General features: G+C 31.6%; 2 protein-coding genes across 2 annotated transcripts in view; both read right to left on the bottom strand.

Annotated features, from left to right (window-relative positions):
• Positions 1 to 1,435: 1,435 nt before the first annotated feature.
• Positions 1,436 to 7,868, bottom strand: LOC110112861 (GDSL esterase/lipase EXL3). Its single transcript, XM_020845239.2, has 5 exons — positions 7,467 to 7,868; positions 5,556 to 5,686; positions 4,473 to 4,706; positions 3,353 to 3,608; positions 1,436 to 1,759 (listed from the first exon to the last, which is right to left on the bottom strand). The coding sequence occupies exons 1-5, from the start codon at positions 7,747 to 7,749 to the stop codon at positions 1,569 to 1,571; spliced, it is 1,095 nt and encodes a 364-aa protein (XP_020700898.1). The 5' UTR covers positions 7,750 to 7,868; the 3' UTR covers positions 1,436 to 1,568.
• A 13,002-nt stretch (positions 7,869 to 20,870) lies between these two features.
• LOC110112864 (GDSL esterase/lipase EXL3) overlaps positions 20,871 to 22,822 on the bottom strand; it is a 5,591-nt gene continuing 3,639 nt past the window's right edge. The window contains exons 4-5 of the mRNA XM_020845242.2: positions 22,531 to 22,786; positions 20,871 to 21,226 (exon numbers count right to left, since the gene is read on the bottom strand). Of these exons, the coding sequence (XP_020700901.1) occupies positions 21,027 to 21,226; positions 22,531 to 22,786 (456 nt within the window). The 3' untranslated portion in view covers positions 20,871 to 21,026. The remainder of the gene's footprint in view (positions 21,227 to 22,530; positions 22,787 to 22,822) is intronic.

Here is a 22,822-nt window from a genome sequence, read left to right as displayed (position 1 = left end):
AGAAAGATGGATATTATATATAAGCATACAGTTGATACAATGCTATATAGTAAGCAAATTCTAACAATGATTGAAGTTAAATCTATGGTCATGCTCAATGAAATACATTGAAAATAAAAAAAACTAAGGACAGAAAGAATGGAAATAGCTTAGTCGCTTGAAGAAGATTGGGATAAAGAAAATACAAGAATTATCATTATACTTCTTGATCCAAATCAAACTCATCCAGAAATGGTAGATATCCTGTACGCAAATTATGGTAATAGAGTTATTGGATTTTCTACATGTGGTTATAACTGAAAGTGATATCACCATATTATGACATTTAAGGCTGGGCCACATCGATCAGTAATAAGAGATTGGCTTAGCTTAGTAAACAAAACACGATTTGCGTATGCCGATTGGACCGCAAGTTTCCGTAGAACATTTTAGGAAGGATTTTTGAGAGATTTGGAAGGGAAATTTGAATGTAGGGACTGTTTAAGAATTTCCTTTTGGATTGTATGCATTAAATAGTTTGCTTTCCTATGGCTAGAGCATCTTGAATTTAGCTGAAATTTGAGATCTCTTAGGTTTAAGTTTTTGGGTTCTAGCTGTGTCTAGAGATTTGGGAGAGATAGATCCTCCTATCGAATAGAGGATCAATTGTATCTTGTTATTTTTCTTCCGTACGTTAGTTTGATTATCGTAATAAAATTCATGTTTTCTTTATTTTTCCTTTGGTGTTTGGAAGAGTTTTCCCGCTATTTTTCTTAAATTGATAGGATTTCCTTGAAATCTTCAAGTATTTTCTATCACCTTCAATAGCATTGAACTTCAAGCCTCCAATGCAATTATGAACTGGACATACTCTTGATTAAAAGCAAACCTCAAAGCTTTCGGGTGTATTGCTTATGCACATATCAGACATGACAAGCTACAAGCTAGAGCAATGAGATGTATCTTTTTGGTATATTCTTCTAGAGTTATGATGTATTGAAACTCTAGAGGAAAAATGCATCATAATTAGAGATGTAGGCTTCGTTTAGGATAGTCTTTTTTACAGCTTCTTTAAGTAGTTTTTTAGTTAAAAAAATAATTTTTTTTACTAAAAACTGCTTCAAGAAGCAGTAAAAAAGCCGTCCCAAACGAAAACGTAGTCTTCAATGAGAAAAAAAATCCTTTACTGGAAGCTGATAAGGAATCATCATCATATTAGGAAGCCATTAAATGCAACAAATCTAATCATTATTGGGTTCAAGCAATGAATGAATAAATTATCTCTTTGCAAGATTGCATTGCAAGCCATTAAAAACTTCTCTAACACCTCACTTTAAATTGACAACTGAAGATGCCGAACAAATAAAGATGTTCATATAATACAGGATTCTTATATTGTAAATTCTCAGATTTATCAATTTGCATTGCAAATTAAATAATTTCCCCAGAAGGAAAGTTCTTATTTAAGTTTATTCATCCATAACAGAATACAATTTGTTAATTATAACCATGCCCTCCCAGTATATACTACATGTAGAATTTGATAAAGAAATAGCCATAAGCAGAAGAAAGAAACACAGTATACTCATTCAGATCAAATCTTTCAAGTCATTTTGGAGAAGTTTATCTACTATAGTGTTGTAGGCTTTTTCTGTTGGGTGAAAGCTATCCCAAAATATGTATTTAGTATCATCAGAGCATATAGGTGACTTATTATTGCATAGTATTGAAGCCTCAAACTCTCCTGTTCCACAGCATCCTTTATCTGAGACTTCAAATCCTGCAACATAAGCATTAGAGTTCAATAAATCAATTTTTTTTTGAGTTATTTGTAAAATATTATGATGCATGGGCATGAATATGCAAAGATAACATGATAGGCTTCACAATTTGTAGAAAATATTCATCTTATATTTCATAACGAAATGCTCGAGAGTTGCTCTTTAGAAAGAAAATTATACAAGGACATTCTCATGTGGCGTGTCTAATATCATGTTTTGAAATGTCTATGGATAGAGGATATTTTAAATTTGTTAATGAGTTAAGATAAGGATGTTCATTATGTTGGAGATGGAAGTGATAAAACAAACAAGAAAATAGAAAAGTAATGGAAAGTAAAAGGATACCAGGATTTAACGTGGGAAATATGAAATCGGGGAAAAATCATGGAGCCACACCACACTAAGAAATCCATCATAAAAATGGGGAGAAATAAGTACAAATATCTCTTTTCTCTTGCTCTCTCATTGCTTCTCTTCTCTCTTATGCTAGTCTCACACACTAAACACAAGAGAAAACAATAACCATACACCAAGGGACGCCACCCTTCAATAAAAATAAGAAAGAAATTTGTCCACTCTGCCTCGAAGCTCTGCGGCGCTCAAACCTCTATCATCTGTCTATCTGACGATGTTGCAGCGCTCAAACCCGCAGCGCTTCGGCACAACACAACACTGCGGCGCCAAATCAAGGGCGCTGTGGTGCTATGCTTTCTTTAGTTTCTACTAGCGAACTCTGCAGCATCTAGGCAAATGATTGTCTAGTTCCATATATTGAAAAAGAAGTATTTGATTTGGTTCCAAATGAAGTTGTAATGCAACATTATCAAAAAATGCAAAATAGAATGCAAAGCTTGTAATTTTTATTTCAATTTAATAATTTGTTTGAGTTTTGTTATATATATTCTTTTATAATTTTGCCCCCCCCTAACATTTAAGGCTGGTTCCGCCCCTGCTCTTGACTGCTGGTAGAAGTTTTGTGAAGCATTTTCAATTTCAAACATCATGTCTATAATGCTTCTGAAAACCTCGCTTGGATACTAATTTTTAGGAAACTGTGCCCTTAACCTAATGACAAGTATGAGCAAGTCACTACAAATTACAAAAGATATCATATACCATAAAAAAAAGACAAATTAATAAGACTTAGGCTTCGTTTGGAACGACTTTTTACCACTTTTTGAAGTAGCTTTTTATTATAAAAATTAAAACTTTTGTACTAGAAAGCTGCTTCAAGAAGCATTAAAAAAACCGTCCCAAACGAACCCTTAAATAAACATACTTTCAGAGGCATATAGAGATCAAATAATTCACTATACTTAAAACTTCATGTAAAATAAAATCTTGTCCATGATGATTAAAAAAGTCTAAACCCCACAACTAACAATATTATGGAAAATGAATGTCATATTGCATATATATCATTAGACAAAACGAAAAAAAATGAACAGTAACATTTGTACAAAAGCCAAAAAAACTACGTAAAACTCACTAAGAATGAATGAAAAGTACTTCAACATAGTTAATTAAGATAAGATTAATGATAATTAATGAGCATATATTTATCAAAAAATACTTAAATAAAATATAATTACCATAAGCTGAGGGCCTCTGAATGATATCAATCAATATGGAGTAGACATCAAGGTAGACAAGCTTCGAGTCTTTGAAATTTGCAGACAGTCTTTTAATTTCTGCACTAATCTTGGAATTATAGAGCAAAGCTGCTTCATTTTGAGCTTCTACACATTCTCTGAAAATATCTCCTGAAAAAGTCATTTGTGAAGGCAAGCATCCTACAGGAGGAAGCCCTATAAATCCAATCCTTCGTGCCCCCATTTTGTATAATTTCTGCAATAAGAAGAGAGAGAGAGAGAGACTAATTAAGAACTATCAGATATATCTATTTAGGAAATAAATTTCATTATGAATATTATTGATTTTTTTTATTTTTCATATTAATATATATAAATAATTATATTTTTTAAAGTAATAAGAAAGCAGAAACCAAATGAATTTGTGATGCCTATACGAAAAGTAAAGCAATGAAAATTTTATACTAAAATGCACAAATTTTTATTGTTTTGCTCTTAAGACTGCAACAACACTTATGTTTAGCTATTGGTTTCTACTACTTTCTTGCTGCTTTTTATAAATTTGTGAAGGTGAAAACTTGCTTTTATAATTGGGTGTGAAAATTGTGTTATCCAATTTCTTTTTTCAAAAAAAAAAAAAAACATATTTATAATAATCTCAGCAACTTTTTAAAAAGTTGTTCACCATAATAGTTTCACAATAATCTTTATAACAAGACAAACACACAAATCAAACCCTAATTCAATAATGAAGGAAAAAAATGGTATAAAAAATTAATGCATGGATGTAAACAGAAATGCAATAAAGAAATTGGTAAGATAATTTTCGAATAATGATAAAAACTACATAACAAAACTCCAAAATATGAAACAATCATACCACCCTCAAATTAATTGGTGAAATTATTTTGTGCGGTAACCAGACACTGTTCGGAGGCGAATCAGAATACGCCATGTCATTTTTGTACTGTGTATCGATATTGTATACCGGATGACATGACGCATCTTGATTCGCCACTGAACGTTCCCGCACATAATAATTTCTACTCAAATTGAGCTAGAAGAGTAAGCTAAAAAAACAGGTAGACCAAGTTCACGTACAAAAATATATATGGTTTACCTGGACGAAATCAGAAGCTTTACTGGCGAGGAAGTTGACGTAAGAAGGAACATCGTAGTGCAGTTTCCGAAACAGAGTGGGGAAGTAAGTGTTGACGAGATCGTTAGAACCGGCGCACACAACATAAAAGCCGCCAGATATTATGCTATCGGCCCTCGCCTTTCCTGCTACAGCTTTGAGTTTCTCTTTGTATTCGCCAAATAGTTTGAGCTGATCTTCCATTGATATAACTGACTACATTCATTTAATTAAAATATTAATTTAATATTTAAATTTTCATTTTTTATCAAAATTATGAGAATGTAAGACATGCAAAGGGATGGAGAAATATTCACTCCATTTTAGCTCAAAGAAAAAAAAAATACATACCATTTTATGTAATACTCAAATTTTTAATATTTTATGTCTAACATCTATAGATTAACATCTATAGATCAAATATAAATGTAAGAAATGAAATATTAAAATTTATAGGGTGTTATGGGTGATAGGAATGAAATAAATAAATAACATATTTAATATTAAATTTGTCTATAGATAATACTCATAATAGATATGCAATATTAAAATTTTGACTGTTATATATATAAATAGCATGATATAAAATGATATATGCATAATCTTTCCAAAAAAAATTGTTTGAGAAAATATTTTTAATGAAAAAAAAAAAGAAAATATTTTTAATGAAAAGAGGCACTCGACTTTAATTATGTGTGCTTTTTTTATTTAAATTAATTATTTTTTATATTTTACATCATTATCGTAAGTTTACATATTGCATAAATTATTGTGGATGTCATATGTCAAAAATGAAAATTTTTATGAAGATAAATATTTTAAAATTATTTTTTTATTATGATCAACCAAAAATATTTTTTACTTGACTGAAAACATTTCAAATTGAGCATTTAATGTATCAATCTCATCATGAATCAATCCTCAAATCAATTTGACCCTTTTAAATAGTCAAATTTACATAAATACCTCAACTTTTAAACCATAACAATGAAGAGTTTTTTTAATATAATATATTTTAAATTAGATAGAGAGAGAGAGAGAGAGAGAGAGAGAGAGAGAGAGTACTGCAACAAGAGAGGTAATGGGATCATATCCTGTAGATCCAGAAGCAAAGCTGACTCCAGTAAGGAGATCTTCATCTGCAAGCTTTCGGCTGAGATAAGCTGGTACGAGCTCCTTCACTCCCAAGGTTGAGGCTAACATTTATGAACAAAATTATCAATATTAGAACAAAAGAAAATATTCAAATGTGCTAAAAGTTCTAAATTTTGATTTTTTTTTATTATTAAATAGAATAAAAATAGATTGAAATATTCTGATTTAGTCTTAGTTGGCACAGTTTTCTTATTACTTTATTTTTTTATATTGCAATCAAAGTTTTAGTTTGACTAAAGGTTCTTTTGGTACGGCTTTCTTATTACTTTTTAAAACAATTTTTTAGTACAAAATTTATAAATTTAAGAAATTTTTGTACTAGAAAACTGTTTTAGAAAGCAAGAAGAAAATGATCCTAAACGAAGGCTAAGCCTATAATTTCCAAAAAAAGGTTTCGTTTGACTTCTTCTTTTTCACAGTTTTTAACAAATTTTTCTCTTAGAAACTACTTTCTACAATAATTTTCAAAAAAATGATTTCTTCATAGAAGTTTTACAATAACTTTTATAAAACTTCAATTGTCCCAAATGAAACTTTAATTTAGTTATTAAAAATTTTTAAATCTTGAATTTATTTTAAAATGTGTAATATAAAACTTGATTAATTATTAATATTTTTATTTTTCAAAGAAGTTTAAAATTTTAAAATATATGGTACTAAAAAATTTGGTCAGAAAATTTCTAAATGGATAAAGACATGGAAACACCGCCACGAGACAATGCCAAAATAAGATTCATCCTAAATAAATAAATTTCTAATTTTTTATTTTTTACTTGAATATGTAACCAAGAAAGTTTTTATTGTTAAATTTATTTAAATAGTATTTTTTAAAATTGAAAATGAGAGGCCGGCAAAATAATGCTATAGCCAGCGGGGGAAAAAATTAGTTGATGTATTAAATGATTCATTAATTATCGTGCCTGATCAAGCTAATTTTGTGATGATGTATCAAATACCATCAAATATTTATTTTAAATCAAACTATAAAATTTTTTAATATATTATAACAAATTATCCTACTATAATTTATTTTTATATATCAATCAGAGTTATAAAAAGATAAAAGTTATAATTTAACAATGCTTTTATATTAATAAATAATAAATAATAATAACACTACAGAGTTAATAATTAATTTAATCAGAGTTATAATTTAATCAGAGTTAATAATTAATAAATAAATAACAATGCTTTTATATTAATAAATAATAATAAATAATAAATAATTAAAATTTTTAATTGGGGAGGGGGGGAGCCTTCCCTCTGCCCTGAAAGTCATCTCAAATAGTTTTGGAAGTACTAAGTAATTAAAAATATCAAGTGATTACTCCTACAGACAAAAAAGTTTTTATGTTGAAAATATATTTAGCCTCTATATCAATACCAACTTTGATCTCTCTTTCATTTAAATTTATTCCAAAATACAAAGCATAAATTCATAATGCATGAACATGTGAAAGAAATAACAAGCAAAAGGGTTAGTGTTGGAACTAAGAGCTTGAGTGAGGGAGAAATTTAAAGAAGAACAATATGCATAATTATAAGAGAAGTCAAATATAAAACAATCATGCTATATATAATTATCTAAATTTTTCTCAAACTTAAGTGGTTAGAGCAAAATTAAGGCTTCGTTTGGAATAGCTTTTTTACTACTCTTAAAGCAGATTTTTAGTACTAAAATTAAAATTTTTGTACTAGAAAAATGCTTTAATAAGCAATAAGAAAGTCATATCAAACAAAGCCCAAGTACGATATGTTTCGAATCTAAAAACTGCTGGTTGCGAGCAAAAGCTCCCAACCAACAGACACAGCAGGGAGTACCTATGAAGTCACCAGGAATCTTGCCATTTGAAAATCTCCCAGTTGAAATATGATTGATGAAATCCTTTCCGTAAGGAGGGAAGTTGCACTTCAGCAAGGTTTTGAGGTTGTTGTTGTTTCCTGCATCAACTATGGAATCTCCAAACAAAATAACAGCTGGGAAAAGAGGCTTCATGGTTTGGTTGACAACAAAAGCTGCTACAGTTAACTTAGTGCGGTGGCATAAGCAATAGCATAGTGCTAAGAGAAGATGTGTGACTTCAAGAGAAATTCTTCTTCTCATTGTTCTCTCTCACTACCTCTAGTGATCTCTCTCTCTCTCGCTCGCTAACTTCCTGTGCCTGTAGAAGAGCACCTGCACTGCACAGCTGCACTGAAGTCACTTTATAAGTTCAAGAGAGAAGCGAAAGAACTGTAAGTAGAGGAGACAAGCTGCAGGTCTGTACTCAGCTTATAAGCTCTTCTACTTAACAGTCAATTTGTTTCAGTGAAATTATTTGAAATAAAATATGAATTTGTGTTTTGTTACAGTTACTTTTGCAGGAATTCATTAATTCCATTAAAAAACCAGTTCTTGTTCTCGTCAGCTACAGTGATTTTTTAAATTTTTATCTATTTTTGAGGAAAACTTAATATTGCATAATATATATCAAACATTAAATGAGCAAAAGTTCCCATTTTAGGAAGTCGGTGCCTCTGTGGATTTTCATTGTATGGTTTGGAGTTTGGACTAAGGATAAGCTAAAAGAAAATAAGGTTAAGTTAGTAGATGGAAGACATAAGTTTTAGGGTTTGTTTGGCAACTTTTCAAAAAGATGATTGTTAAGTACTAAAGTTGCTGTGGAGAAAGTGAAAGTAGCTTTTTTGAAATGCTTCCTTTGGGATTATTTTTTTATTGATTCTTAAAATAGAATTTTAGTACAAAAATTTCTCAATTAGGTTTCGTTTGGGACGGCTTTTTTCTGCTTCTTAAATTAGTTTTCTAGTACAAAAATTTTAATTTTTATACTAGAAAGCTGCTTTAAGAAACAGTAATAAAACTGACCCAAACAAAGTCGAGGTTATTATAGAAAGCAACTTTGATTTTATTTGAGACGGCTTAATTACTGCTTCTTAAAATAACTTTATATTACAAAAATTAAAAATTTTATACTAGAAATCTGCTTTAAGAAGTAGTAAGAAAGTCATTGCAAATGAAAACTTCTTAACAAAAAACTCTATAAAAAGCAATGAAAGATCAGTAGCTAAATAAAAATTATGATTGCGTTTTGAAAAGCAAAGAAAAATATGGTTCTTGTTGCGGCTAGAATATACGCTGCGATAGAGTTGTAATTTTAAGTCGTAGCGTTGCACAAATATCTAGCTCACACTCAGAGAACACAAGATTTTTTACATGGAAAATCCTAGAAAGGGAAAAAATCATGGGGCCTAGCCCAGTTGAAAAGATTTCACTTGAATTTGATTTAAGTACAGTGGGCTGACTCGTCCTAGAGGGCGATTAGATTACAATTATCAACCGTATGGTTGAAGTCTAGTGTTAAATATGACGTCACTTGGAAGTTGGAGCGTCAATTAGTAGTCCGACAGTGACTTGGCAGAATTTTGGTGTTAGTTGATGGTCTGACAGAGTTTAGAGCCTCAAGTGTTGGTCCGGCGAAGGCGAGGGCCTCATGTGGTGGTCCGGCGAAGGCGAGGGCCTCAGGTGGAGGTCCGGCGAAACTCTGACGGTGATTCGACGAAACTCCCGTGGTGGTCGAGGAGCTTCTTCCTTCTCTTTCTTCTCTTATTCCTTCTCTTCTCTTCTTGCTTTGGATCCCTTTTCAAGAGAAATGAGGGCTCTATTTATAAATTTATGGAGTGGCATGTCATGTAAATAGATGAGAAATCAATGATAAATTGGGAGTGGTTGGATGGACGACCGATGTTGATCAATCCCTTGATCACAGACCATTTGATGGACATTTGAATGTCTTAGTGATATCAGAATTCAGTGATCTTGGGGTCTCGTCGAGCCGCTCGATTCAACTATAAGCACGTTATGTTTGAAAAATGTTTGGTAATCCAAATTGTGGTTTGAACCTTCCAACAGCGCATCTAACCCTTGATTTGGACCCGTTTGGGCTCGGATTGGGTTGGATTTAGTGTCGTTGGGTTCGTATTCTCGAGACGCTCAATTTTGACTATAAGTTTTGCTGAAATCGGAGTTCGGATGGCCCCAAATTTAATTTTAAAAGTTTCCAACTTGATTTTGCATCGAGATTGCATCGAGATTCATGCCCGATCAAGATAATATTTTGATGACATATCAGTTTTAAATAAAAAATTAATTTAGAACCAGGCTATGTTTGTAACTTTGTATTAGATTCGATCTTTATTTTAAAAAACTTTATTTCTAAAGTATTAAATGAATTTTTTTTTATTTGATTTAATTAAGAAATTTAACGCTTAATAAGGACATAAAGGAGGAAAAATGATCCGTATCTGATCCCAATAGTGCCATAAAGATTTATCACTGTTCTTCTAAAAAATAATAATTCTTGAAAAAGAAAAAACAGAAACCAGCAGTCAGAGTCCAGAGTTAGGTGAGCAACTAAAATTTTAGGATTTAATTTGTCTGACAAGCAATAAGGCCGATATAACTTTCCAACTAAACATTTTCCAAAAAAAAAAAATCTTTCCAACTAAACCATGCGGCTATCATTAATACTTTCCTGTTCATTATTCAAACGGCTCGCTGAATTTTTTTTTTTTTTGGGAAAAAAATATATTTTTTGTTTCTTTCATAACAATGAATATCTATCAATTATATTTTCAGTTCAAAATTATCAATTCCAAGTATCCACAAAATTAAATTTATATATCTTGAAATTTATTTGAATGGCAAACTAACTCCTAATTTTACAAATTGATAGTTAAAATATAATTTTTGTTGCTAGGTTGAAATTTAGACCATAGAAATGGGCTAAATTGGACTTTTTTTTTGGAACATGTATCCACCCGCTGCAATCCTTGAAAGGGAACTTTTATTACGACCTCTGACCGGACGTAGATCTACATTCGGTCAAAGGATTGTTACTTGATTTTTGCTCGGTATTTGGTCGGTATTGCTAGGTATTGTTTGATAATAACGAGAAATATCACTATGGGAAGACCAATACCGAGTAATACCGAGCAATACCGAGTATTACCAAAAAATACCGGTATTTTTTGGTATTACTAAGTATTGCTCGGTATTGTTCAGTATTACTCGGTATTTTGTCTACACATAATGATATTTCTCGTTATTATTGGTATTGCTCGGTATTTGCTTGATATTTCTCGTTTTGTGCCTGCGATCTTAGTGCCGGTCGAACGTAGCTCTACGTACGTTCACCGGACCAAATAAAAGTTCCTTGAAAGGGCACTTGGTGGCGTGACTATTCCTCAGTTGACCTAGAAGAGACACCCACCCTAGAAACCTCCTAGCCCGCACTTGATTGAGTCCCACTTAAGAGGTGCAGCCGCTCGAGGGGAATCGAGCACTGGTTGAAGGGTTTCCAGCCGTACTCGCCCACCAACTAAGCTAAGCAACAGTGGGTAAATTGGACTAATTCAAAGGTGAATATTGAAGATGATCTTTTTAATTCATGAGCTATTTGTCGGATTAAAATGTAAGAGTGATATGTTACATTTCATTTCAAAATTTTAATTAGACAGGTTTCATTTAGGATAGTTTTTTATCACTATTTTTTCACTGCTTTTTTTTAAAAAAAATTGTATTAAAATATTACTATGAAAAGTAGTAATAAAGCTATCCCAAATGAAGCCAAAATCTCGTGAGTTTTTCTTCTTTTACTCATAGTGTAAATGAACTTATATAGAATGCATCAGTAGAATGATGCTAACTACTAAGACATCTCCCTCCACACTCAGGCAAATTATTACGTCTGGTGTCCGGATTCGTCCGGACATCAATACGGTGTTGCCATGTCACCAAAATATACCGGGACACAGTGTATTTGGGTGACGTGGCATCACCGGATTGGATGTCCGGACATCCAGCGACCAGACACAATAATTCGCTCCACACTCACACCAAATAAGAAGCTAATTTGTTAATCAAATGCAACTCAATCATGGGCTCCCTTAAGCCAAACAATTATTTGTGGAAATCATTTGATTTTATTTATAGGTTATCTCTTCTGCAATGGATAAAAAATGAACGGCTCTCTTCGCTTGTATTTGGGCTATTACCAATCTTATAACAGTGTGAGATAAGGTTGCTCTTTTTTTTTCACTTTGTTTTAATGTGGATAACTTATAATAGTTCGTATTTTGATCCAGTTAAATATAATTTTTCAAGAATTATCACAAACCTTAATTCTTCATCATAACATGGATATTATAGTAATTTAATTACACTAATTTTTCATAAATTTTTTGAACTTGTGCAAATTATTAAGAAATTCATATCTATAAGTACAAATAAGAATTTTGGAACTATCTAGTGTTTGTTTTGCATACTGATTTCATCATAAATTTTTAAATGAAATAATATATTTTATTGATATTAAAGTCAAACTTTTGACATTTAAAAATAGTCCTTTAGTTTAATTAAAGCTTCAAAATATTATTATATATGATTTCTATTAATTTAGTTAATGTATGAAAATATGAGTTTTATGCTCAGCAGGATTTTCTATTGCATATCGTTAGGATATTTTTGTACTTTTTGATTAAGCTCAATTATATTTTATTTTAATGCAATGCATTAGAAATGAATATCGTTATGTGATTGAGTAATAGCTGATCGCTATTACTAATATAATACTATGATAATAATGTGTATGTATAAAAGACATGTAAATATGTGTTGACCAGTTGGTTGGAGATTAATTGACTTATACATGATGGTGGACCGATGAACTTTCACTTAAATATTATGGATTTGTGTTATCCTCTACTAATACAACGATACAATAATAATATAATGATTAGAAGTTATATGAAGTTATTACTGTGTCAACGGGCAAAAAATGATGACTTTATTTATTGAGCCAACAATTATCGACTATTAATTAGTTATTATCGAAAAATATCGTAATAGTAAGAACTTCTTACTTATTTAGAGTGACTATTGAATTACATAGTATTAAGATATTGTTTCTATTATTGCACAAATTTATTATTATTGCATGAATTTACTATTACTATATTATTTTACTGCTCATGCCACTAATCGTTATTATTACTGATATAGATACTAATATTGTTTGATACTACTGATCCATTATATTGCTATTGAATATCTGATATATTGAGCATATGATTAAAATAATGATTTGATACATATAGAAAATAACTAGATAGCATGTGTATATTATTATAGAATTTTATAGCATTGATATGATTTTGACAGTCTTTATCAATACTTTAATTTGACTGTTTTATACGATTTCTTTACTATTTGATAGTACTGATACAATGATTAATTTATCGATTTGACACCCGTATTGATTTATTGGTTTCTTCATTGTACTATTCTATTTAGCTTATTATATGTTGTTTAAATATATTCAGGTCAAGATAAATGATTAATAGTGTGAGGCTGATCAGAATTCTTTATATTTATTATTAGCTCATTTCTTTTTACCAGTAGTTTTTCTTTTAAACTTAGGGCAGGATGTATATGTTATGATTATATAAATTCTAAGTAGTGTGCATAATTTTTTAGAAAAGAATACATTGTATAAATTGATGTGTTTATCGATAATTTTATTAGAAATTGGGTAGCTCTGATTGTGTAAATTAAAAGATAAAAGAATAATTCTTCCAAATTAGATTATGGGGCGTGAAATCAGCTCTATGAAAGGGCTTTCATATAATCTGCAATTAGGGATGGAAATAGTGGCATGAAGAATGGTAGCAAGCTAAAGGTAGATTGCACGAACTAAGCAAAATTAGGTGCATATGTTAAGGTTAACACTGTTTCACTCTCAACTTAGAGCAAGTTGAATAAAACATATCTCCCTAAATGTGTGTTGAAGAATGCAACCAACATAGTTTCAAAATTCATTTATAATAATTTCTCTCAAATACAATATAAACTATCTCTTGGCATCAAACTACTATGCCCAAATATTAGTTGGGTTAGCAATTGAATTCTCATTGCCCTAATTCTTACATGCAAAATGAAAATCATTTAGTAGATCATCCTCATCCATATTCTCTGACTATATGGAGGGTTACTCTTTATGGATTCAAGTGGAATCATTATCCTACAAAGATCTCTTACTTTTGAAATGACTTGCAACTTATTGCTACACCATTAAATACATGAGTATTTTTTTATTTTATTGGCCATGATTGAACTTTTTATATGTTTAACAATAATCATTGGCTAAATAATTGATGTGTGAGAGAGATTTTCGGTACTCTGCTACAACTATTTTTCAATCTTACTATCAATGCAAAATTTTGATGATGTAAATTTTAATGGGATATGATCATTTCGTTGTCCTCTAACAAGAAAAAAATATAATTAAGATTATTCATATTTTTTTTATGATGGTGACATGTATATTAGAAATACATTCTAACAAAAACTAACATGGTTTTTTTTTAAAAAAAAATTTAATCAAGATGTATATGTAGATATATAATTAAAGAGAGACCATATTGCACCAATTATTGATTTCTATAGAAAACCATGTTGATCATGTGAACAATAAATATATATATTCATATAACTAATGAATCATGCAATTTCTTATCTTCAAAGAAATTTTTTGCCGGACACTAACAACCTTCAAAGCAAATGAAGACAACCACAAATGGTTATAATAATTTTTTTTAATTAAACAAAAGCATACAACATTAACTAAAATAATAACTATAAAAAACAGGCTAAGCTAGGCCTCTTCTTCCAATAATTTCACTTAACCCTAAAAATCATCATAGGCCTCGCACGTAATCATCATCATTGTCATTAATCTTATCATTAAAACATTAACAAAGATTAGTGAAATTAATCTACACACTAACATGCAAATTCCGAAATTAATAACACCACATGCCCTCTCTCCATAAAATATATTTTTTTTTCACATTTTTTAATACATTTAGATAGTTTTCCTTTAGAGAACTTAATCATATAAGTGCTTCCTAAATATTTATTTTATTTTATTGTATGAGACTATTTAAACGTAACAGTTCTGATCCCCCCACCAACCACCAACCAACTACCAGCTTCTGCATGGCATTCGCACAGAAGCTTACATTCTGAAAAAACTTGGACGAAATTAATAAACATTTAAATATAAATTTCAAAGAAGATTCCAGACTCAATCTCTGTTGGCATGGTGTGTTGGATGTTCCACCACGTGTACACATAATTAAAGAAGTCAATTTGTACAGGCTGCATGTGTAAAACCACAAAGATAGTATTTATTGCTGGGATTCAGCATTATTTGTTTTGTCGGGGAAAAATTATTTTGTGTGGAGCCTAGATGCAGATATACGTCGAGAGACAAATCAAGTGCAACCATGTAACTGGTACCGAGTCACATTATATATAGGGCAGTACCAAGTTGCGGTACCGATCAAAGGGATGACTTGTCGAGATGCTCAAGACTTTGGGGTGTAAATGAGTTGAGCTGAGTTCAAATTACTTCTGATGTGAGCTCGAGCAGTCAAGCTTGATTAATTAATTAATCAAGTACGAGTTTGAGTTTCAGTTTTAATGTACGAGTTAGAGTAAGTTTGTTTATTATAACAGAGAGAAAATGATTATGATTTAAACAATAATTATAATAAAATGATAAATGAATGAGAAATCTAAAAAATTTTATATATAAAGAATCACTTAATATCATATAGTGAGATATAAATTTTAAACATTTTAAATTATTAAGTTTATACTAAATTATGAATCCTAATATGTTTTAAGTATATTTTAAATTAATATTTTTTAAACGAACCGGATCGTGAGCTAACCTAACGAGACAGGGCTGGCTCAAACTTATCTCATTAGCTCATCCTGTTCAGCTCAAAAGTTATTTATCAAACTAAGCTAGAAACACCCCTATGCAGACTTATATATATATATATAATTTTATCTATGTCATTAATTGAGAGAAAACTTAAGATATGATGTGAATGATGGTTGAATATATAGAACAATATGATGTTGTTGATGTTGTTAGTTTATTCTTATATATAGTAACTGGGTTCAAATGAGAGCTTTTTTATGCTATAGTTGAATGTTTCCGAATTAAAATTAATAGTATCATGTAGCTCTCTAGTTTGATCTATTGGTTAGAAGTCTTGGCTGCCAACCAAAAAATTTTGAATTTGAAGCTTGCGTACATGTCGTGTATATATGAGGTTATCTTAATTTGCTCAAAAGCCCAAAAAAATAGCAATATCTGTTTGAAAAAGTGGAAGAACTCCCTTTAATATGTACGGTGAAAACACATTTATGTATTCACTTGGTTAGCATTTCTTCATGTGTTTTTATCTCTCTTTTGTTATAAGATCCTACAAAATATTCTAAGTTCACTTAGGGGCTATTTGGTTGCTAGTAATACTAATGTGAAGTTAAAATCACAACTTTTTATGTAGAATAAATGTAGTCAATATTTTTGGAGCTCAATATCGAGTCCAGTTTTCATGTATTTGGTATTCATTTCATTTGCATGAATTTTAAATGCACCACTTGTGTAAAGCACCGTAGGTTCGTAGCCTTCCTGGCCCTCTCTTGTTCACCTTTGATTGTCGATTTTGTTGCTTACTACCATCCCCCTCTAACACAATCTCCTTCAACTTTAAAAGTAAATTAATTTTACTTTTAACCCAATATAAAAAAGATTAACCAAACAACTCAAAATAATCTTAAGAATTTACATATTTAATGATAATAATAATAATTAATCTCTTTCAATATTTGACATTGTTGAGAGCTAGAATATATGCGGCAATAGAGTTAAAAAACAGTGTCTTAGCGTTGTACGAATATCTAGCTCAGACATAGAGAACACAAGGCATTTTTATGTGGAAAACCTTGAAAATGGTTAAAACCACGGGGCCTGACCCAGTCTGAAATGATTCCACTACTGTTTGGTTAGATTATAATATGTTTACTCGTCCCTAAGGACGATTAGATTACAAATGTTAACCGCTTGGTTGAAATCTAGTGACAAATGAGGATGAAAGTTCAGCGTCACTTGGTGGACTGATAGAAGTCTGGTGCTACTTGAAAATCTGGGCGTCAGTTGGTGGTCCAGCAGAACTCCAGGCCTCAGGCGTTGGTCCAGAAGTAGTACGGGACTCAGGTGGTGGTCTAGCAGAACTTTAGGCCTTAAGTGGTGGATTGGCAAAACTTTGGGCCTTAAGTGGTGGTCTGACAGAAGTCCGGGCCTCAAGTGGTGGTATGTCGAAACTTTGGGCCTTAGGTAGTGGTATGGTAGAACTCTAGGAGTCAGGTGGTGGACTAACAGAGGTGAGGGTCTAAAGTTATGGTCCGAAGGAGTAACGATGCCAGGCGGTGGTTTGGCGGAGGTGAGGTCCTCAAGTGGTGGTCCGGCGGAGCAACGGCGTCAGGAGGTAGTCCGGCGGAGGTGAGAGTCTCAAGTGGTGGTCTGGCGGAGCAACGACGTCAGGCGGTGGTCTGGCAGAGGTAAGGGCCTCAAGTGGTGGTCTGGCAGAGCAACGACGTCAGGCGGTGGTCTGGCGAAGGTGAGAGCCTCAAGTGGTGGACTGGCGGAGCAACGATGTCAGGAAGGTGGTCCGACAGAGGTGAGGGCTTCAAGTGGTGGTCTGGCGGAGTAACAACTTTAAGAGGTGGTCCAGCGGAGGTGAGGGCCTCAAGTGGTGGTTCAGCGGAGGTGAGGGTCTCAAGTGGTGGTTCAGTGGAGGTGAGGGCCTCAAGTGGTGGTCCTGCGGAACAACAACTTCAGGCGGACGTCTGGCGGAAGTGAGGGCCTCAAGTGGTGGTCCGACGGAGGTGAGGGCCTCAAGTGGTGGTCTGGTGGAGGTGAGGGCCTCAGGTGGTGGTCCATCAGAGAAACGACGTCAGGGATGTGGTCCAGCGGAAGTCCGGCGGGGGTCAAGGAGGAGCAAGGAGGCAAGAACGATCTCCGGACTCTTTCTTGAATCCTTGGCTTGGAGTCTCCTTTCAAGAGAAAATGGGGCTCTATTTATAGATTTGTGGGAGTGACATGACCCATAAATAGGTAGGAAATCAATGGCAAATGGGGAGTGGTTGGATGAACAGCCGATGTTGAATCCCTTGATTGTGGACCGTTTGATGGACATTTGAATGTCTTAGTGATGTCGGAATTTGGTGATCTTGGACTTGTTGGATCTGTCTCGTCGAACCACTCGATTCGACTACAAGCACGTTATGTTTGGAAACCGTTTGTTAATCCAAATTGTGGTTCGAACTTTTCAACAGCGCTTCTTACTCTTTATTTGGACCAATTTGGGCTCGGATTGGGTTGGATTTGGTGTCGTTGGGTTCTTATTCTCGTGACGTTCAGTTTGACTGTATGTTTGCTAAAATCAAAGTTCGGATGGTCCCAATTTTAATTTCGGAAGTTTCCAACTTAATTTTACATCGAGATTCGTGCCCGATCAAAATAATTTTTTTGTTGTCGTATCGGACATCTTAAACTTACTATTTACTCGCATAATCTTATCAATTGACACAATGATTAGAGCAAATATTATTTAAAAAAAAATTACTCCAAACTTCTAAAAACAAGCTGAAATTGATTATAGTGTTTTCAGTGGCTTTTAAAATTAAGGAATCAGTTGGACGACTTTTTAATTGATTTTTTAAAAAACTTTTTAGCTTAAAAATTAAAAATTTTCTACTAAAAAATTGATTTAAAAAATAATAATAAAGCCGTCCCAAACGAGGTCTAAGTTAAAGATGAAATTGAATTTAAGTCTCCATTTGAAATAATTTTTTTATTATTTTTTAAAACAGTTTTTTTATAAAAAAAAAAAATTATACTAAAAAAATAATTTTAAAAATCAGTAAACAAGTAGTCCCGATTGAAGCCTAAAACGTAAAAAAATATCAAAGGATTTTAAGGAAAAAAAAAACTTGTATTTCCTCGAAATTGGGCTCAAAGTGGGCCGGGCCGATAGCTGACCAGCAGGCCGGCGTGCAACCGCCGCTGGCAGTTCTCGTCGCCGCCGCCGGAAGGCGGGCGTGTGCGTCACAACAATTTACTGACAAATTTTTAATGTTTGTATGAAACGTCCCTTCTGAAACGTTTACTGGCAAATTTTCTCTGAAGCGTAAAAATGTTTCAAATGTTTTAAACTTAAAACTTTTAAGCTTTTATAAGCAGAAATCTTTTTTAATATAAAACATTTTAAAAAAATATTTTTATCATAAATAAAGGTCATTATTGAGCAAAAATTATCAGAAAATTACAAAAAAAAAAAATCTATGAAATTTTTAAAAACTTATAAAAATATTGTAGCTCCTCTTTTAGTCAAACATAAATATCTTACATGGATCTAAAAATTTCATTTCTATCTTATATGAGAAAAATAATCTTCTTTTATATACCATAATATTTCCTCTCAATGGTAGGGATAATTGACCTCAAATTTCAGTTCTATCTTTTCATCGGATGATTGTATCCTTATCTTCTTTAATGGTGTTAAAATAGGTCAACGGATTGGGTTTGGGTTTGACTTGAAATTCACTCAATTTGAACCCGATACCAGTCAAAAATGCCAACTCGAATCTAACCCAAAAACCCGCTTTGATTTAAAAAAAAACATATAACTATGTAACAATATTTTTTAGATTAATTGATAAGAAATAAGACAATCATACCAAAAAAATTTTAAAAATAATTTAAATGGGTCATTTTGGGTCATGCAAAATCAGGTTGTCAAGTCAATCCAGACACGATTCATTTAATAAACGAGTCAACATTCTGGACCCATTTATTAAATGGGTCAACCCGAATCCGATTTTTTTAACTTGCATTTGTAGATCGGGTCATTTTTTTTACACCCATAATCTTCTTCCAAAAAATATTGATATAAAATTCAGCCATTTGAATATTTCATTTGAATATTTAAAAGAATTATAATATTTTAATATCTTCATGCTAAAATTATGACTTTTTTGCCTTCAATGAATTTTTGCGATCAAATAACCCATCAAAGAACTTAAAACTTTTTTAAAAATGTAGATAATATCAATATCCACTCAAATGAAAATTTTTTTTTTCATATAAAAATTATAGTTTTGATATGTAAGAAAATCATGAATAATTGACTTCTTATTATTTACTTGAAGATGATCCTCCAAATGAAAATGAATTGTTTGACAAATAGCCCGGCTAGGTTGGTCAAAGTATTAATAGCTCTACCAAAAATATAGTAAATGTATATGATGGTCTTGTAGCAGTTAATATGTTCATGAAAAATTGAGGTGGCATCACAATATTTAATTCACAAAGGTTGTCAAAAGACTATACTTCAATCATGTAGCATATAAGATTTGAAAATCATTTTATCGTCATTCAATTAATATCATTTGAAAGGAGATCGGATCAGTGTTGGTGTCGTTAAGTTCATTTCATAAAGGCGTACATTTCGAGGATAAATTTGTTGAAATTAAAATTCAGAATACGCTAAGGCTTTATTTGGGACGGCTTTCCTATTTCTTCGTAAAACAACTTTTTATTACAAAATGTTTAATTTTGCTACTAAAAAGTTGTTTTAAGCAGCAGTAAAAAAGCAACACCAAACGAAGCCTTAATTTAACTCTAAAAACTTTTAGCTTCCTTTGGGACGGTTTTTTTTTGTTGCTTCTTAAATCAACTTTTTAATACGAAAATTAAAATTTTTATACTAAAAAACTGTTTTAAGAAGCAAGAAAAAAGCCGTCCAAAACGAAACCTTAATCAAAACATTACGTCCAGATTAGTATTTGATCAGATAAATTCTCTGATAAAGTAAAGTGATAAAGGATGTCATTTGCTTCATAAAAGAGTCTCAATCGCTGGAGAAAGTGATTCCATCAAATGTTCAATTTTCTATAAAAGTCCTATATATCCAACAAAAACTTGAAAAGAACTCTTTCTCATCACAAAACTAATCCATAGCTGAAGAAAAATATTTCCACATCAAATTTATTTATATACATACCCCATTCCTTCATTCTGCTCCGTATTACCCACAGAGAGGGCAAATTATTGCATCTGGTCATCCGGACACCCAATCCAAATGCGCCATGTCACCCGAATACACTGGATCCCGATGTATTTTGGTGACATGACGCTTCTGAATTGGTGTCCGGACGAATCCGGACACCGGACGTAATAATTTGCCCACAGAGAGAGCCATTCGATATGATTTGATAATAATTGCAATAATGCGAGCTTTTCCATATTGAGATCATACAAACCATCGTTGTCTTTATAGCTTGGTAAAATATAAATATGGATCATTACATGAACTTGCAAAATCAAGAAAAATAAAATCACAAAAGCCCCTAATTAATATTAATTTGCATGAAGAGTTCTATTTTTTTATTTTTTTTATTTTCTAATTATTAATAAGCACGTGAATATAATTCTTATAAACCCAAGAGACAAGGATTTGATAAGTCCTCTCAGTAGGATGATAGCTATCCCAAAATACGTATTTTGAGACATCAGCGCACACAGATGAAGTCATGGTATTGCATAACACTGCGACTTCAAGATCGCCGGTGCCACAGCAGCCCTTTGTTGAAACCTCAAACCCTGCATGAAATTATGTTAAATTTGTCGATGTGATTGATTAAGAAGTAGAATTATGAGGGATGAATTTGAAATTTTTCAAAAAAAAAAATACAAATGCTTTATACGAGAATTTCGTGATTTCAGTTCTATTTGGGGAGAGATTATTACGTGTTGAGTCTGGACATAGAGAACCGTTCGGTTTTGTGACTTTGAAAAATAAAAACATAGTTATTATTCTCCCATACGCTTTTAGTGTTCACATTTATCACAATCACAAAATCGAACGGTTCTCTATGTCCGGACTCCGCACATAATAATCTCTCCTATTTGGAACAGCTATTGTATTACATAAAATTACTTGTGAGAAAAATATCTTAATCATTATGTCTATAAAAAATAACTTTTCATTAGGAAATTTTTTTTAAAAGTAACCATAAAATAAGAAAGTAGTAGTCAAATAAAAATGTGATTGTTGTCTGAAAAATAAAACAGTGAAAAAACTATTCAAAATAGGCAATTAGTTTTATAAAATTGAAAATGAAAATGTTTTATAAAAAATTGAAAACTAAAATATTTATTATTATTTTAATATGCTATAACTTATAACAATTAACAACAAGGTTTTAAAGTTCAAGATAGCCAATGCCATAATAGTCCTTTCTAGGTGAAATTATTACTTGAAGTCATCTAATGACATCCGAATGCGAATCAAGACGCGCCATGTTATTTTTTGGTTGTGTACCGCTGTGTAGCGAATGACATGGAGCATCTTGATTCACCTCTGAACGATGTGATAACCGCACGTAATAATTTCTCCCTTTGTTAACACCTTAAATCATGCATAATTTTTTGCATTTAGAAATTATATTAAAGATGTAGATGCAATTGCTTAAGAAGTAGGATAATAATGGATGAATTTGAAATTTTTCAAAAAAAAAATATAAATATGTTTTTTTTTTTAAATAAAAAAGTTTTATATGAGAATTTCATGATCTATGATCTATTTGGGATAGCCGTAATATTTTATAAAGTTGATTATAAAATTATTGTGAAAAAAAATTTTGTTGCAAAAAACAGTTTTCAAAACAATTTTCAACCACCAAAAACTGTTTCAATCATAATAAGAAAATAATAATAGCCTAATAAAATTATGATTGCAATCTAAAAATAAATTATTAAAAAAAAAACTATTTCAAACATACTCTTAATTTTATAAAAATGAAAATGAAAATCTTTTATAAAAAAATGAAAATTATAATATTTATTATTATATTAATGACATAAAATAGAATAATAATAATAATAATAAGATAAGAGTGACTTACCATACTTATTAGGTTGTTGAATAATATCATATAGGATATCATATATATCAACATAGACCAACAGCCTTCCTGGATATTTAGCATTGAGGCCTTGCATTTCCTTGGCGAGGGCAGTATTGTAAATTTGCGCCATTTGGTTCTGACCCGGAACGCAGCTTCTTTGCATGCCGCCGTCCAGAGTTCTTTGTGCTGGCACACAGCCTACCGGTGGAATTCCCACCACACCTATTTTTTGGGCTCCTTCATTAATTAAATCCTGCATAATAAATAAATAAGTAATTATTAAATATTT

This window comes from Dendrobium catenatum, unplaced genomic scaffold, assembly GCF_001605985.2.
Source record: "Dendrobium catenatum unplaced genomic scaffold, ASM160598v2 original_scaffold_27042, whole genome shotgun sequence".
NCBI classification, from domain to species: Eukaryota; Viridiplantae; Streptophyta; class Magnoliopsida; order Asparagales; family Orchidaceae; genus Dendrobium; species Dendrobium catenatum.
This window is presented reverse-complemented; position numbering and strand designations above follow the sequence as displayed.

Excerpts from the sequence above, each read along its gene's own strand:
- LOC110112861 (XM_020845239.2), bottom strand. The coding sequence starts at position 7,749 with ATGAGAAGAAGAATTTCTCTTGAAGTCACACATCTTCTCTTAGCACTA. Across the intron at positions 3,609-4,472 it reads AAGCTTCTGATTTCGTCCAG|AAATTATACAAAATGGGGGC; the intron begins GTAAACCATATA and ends TTCTTATTGCAG. Across the intron at positions 1,760-3,352 it reads TCAGAGGCCCTCAGCTTATG|GATTTGAAGTCTCAGATAAA; the intron begins GTAATTATATTT and ends CTTATGTTGCAG.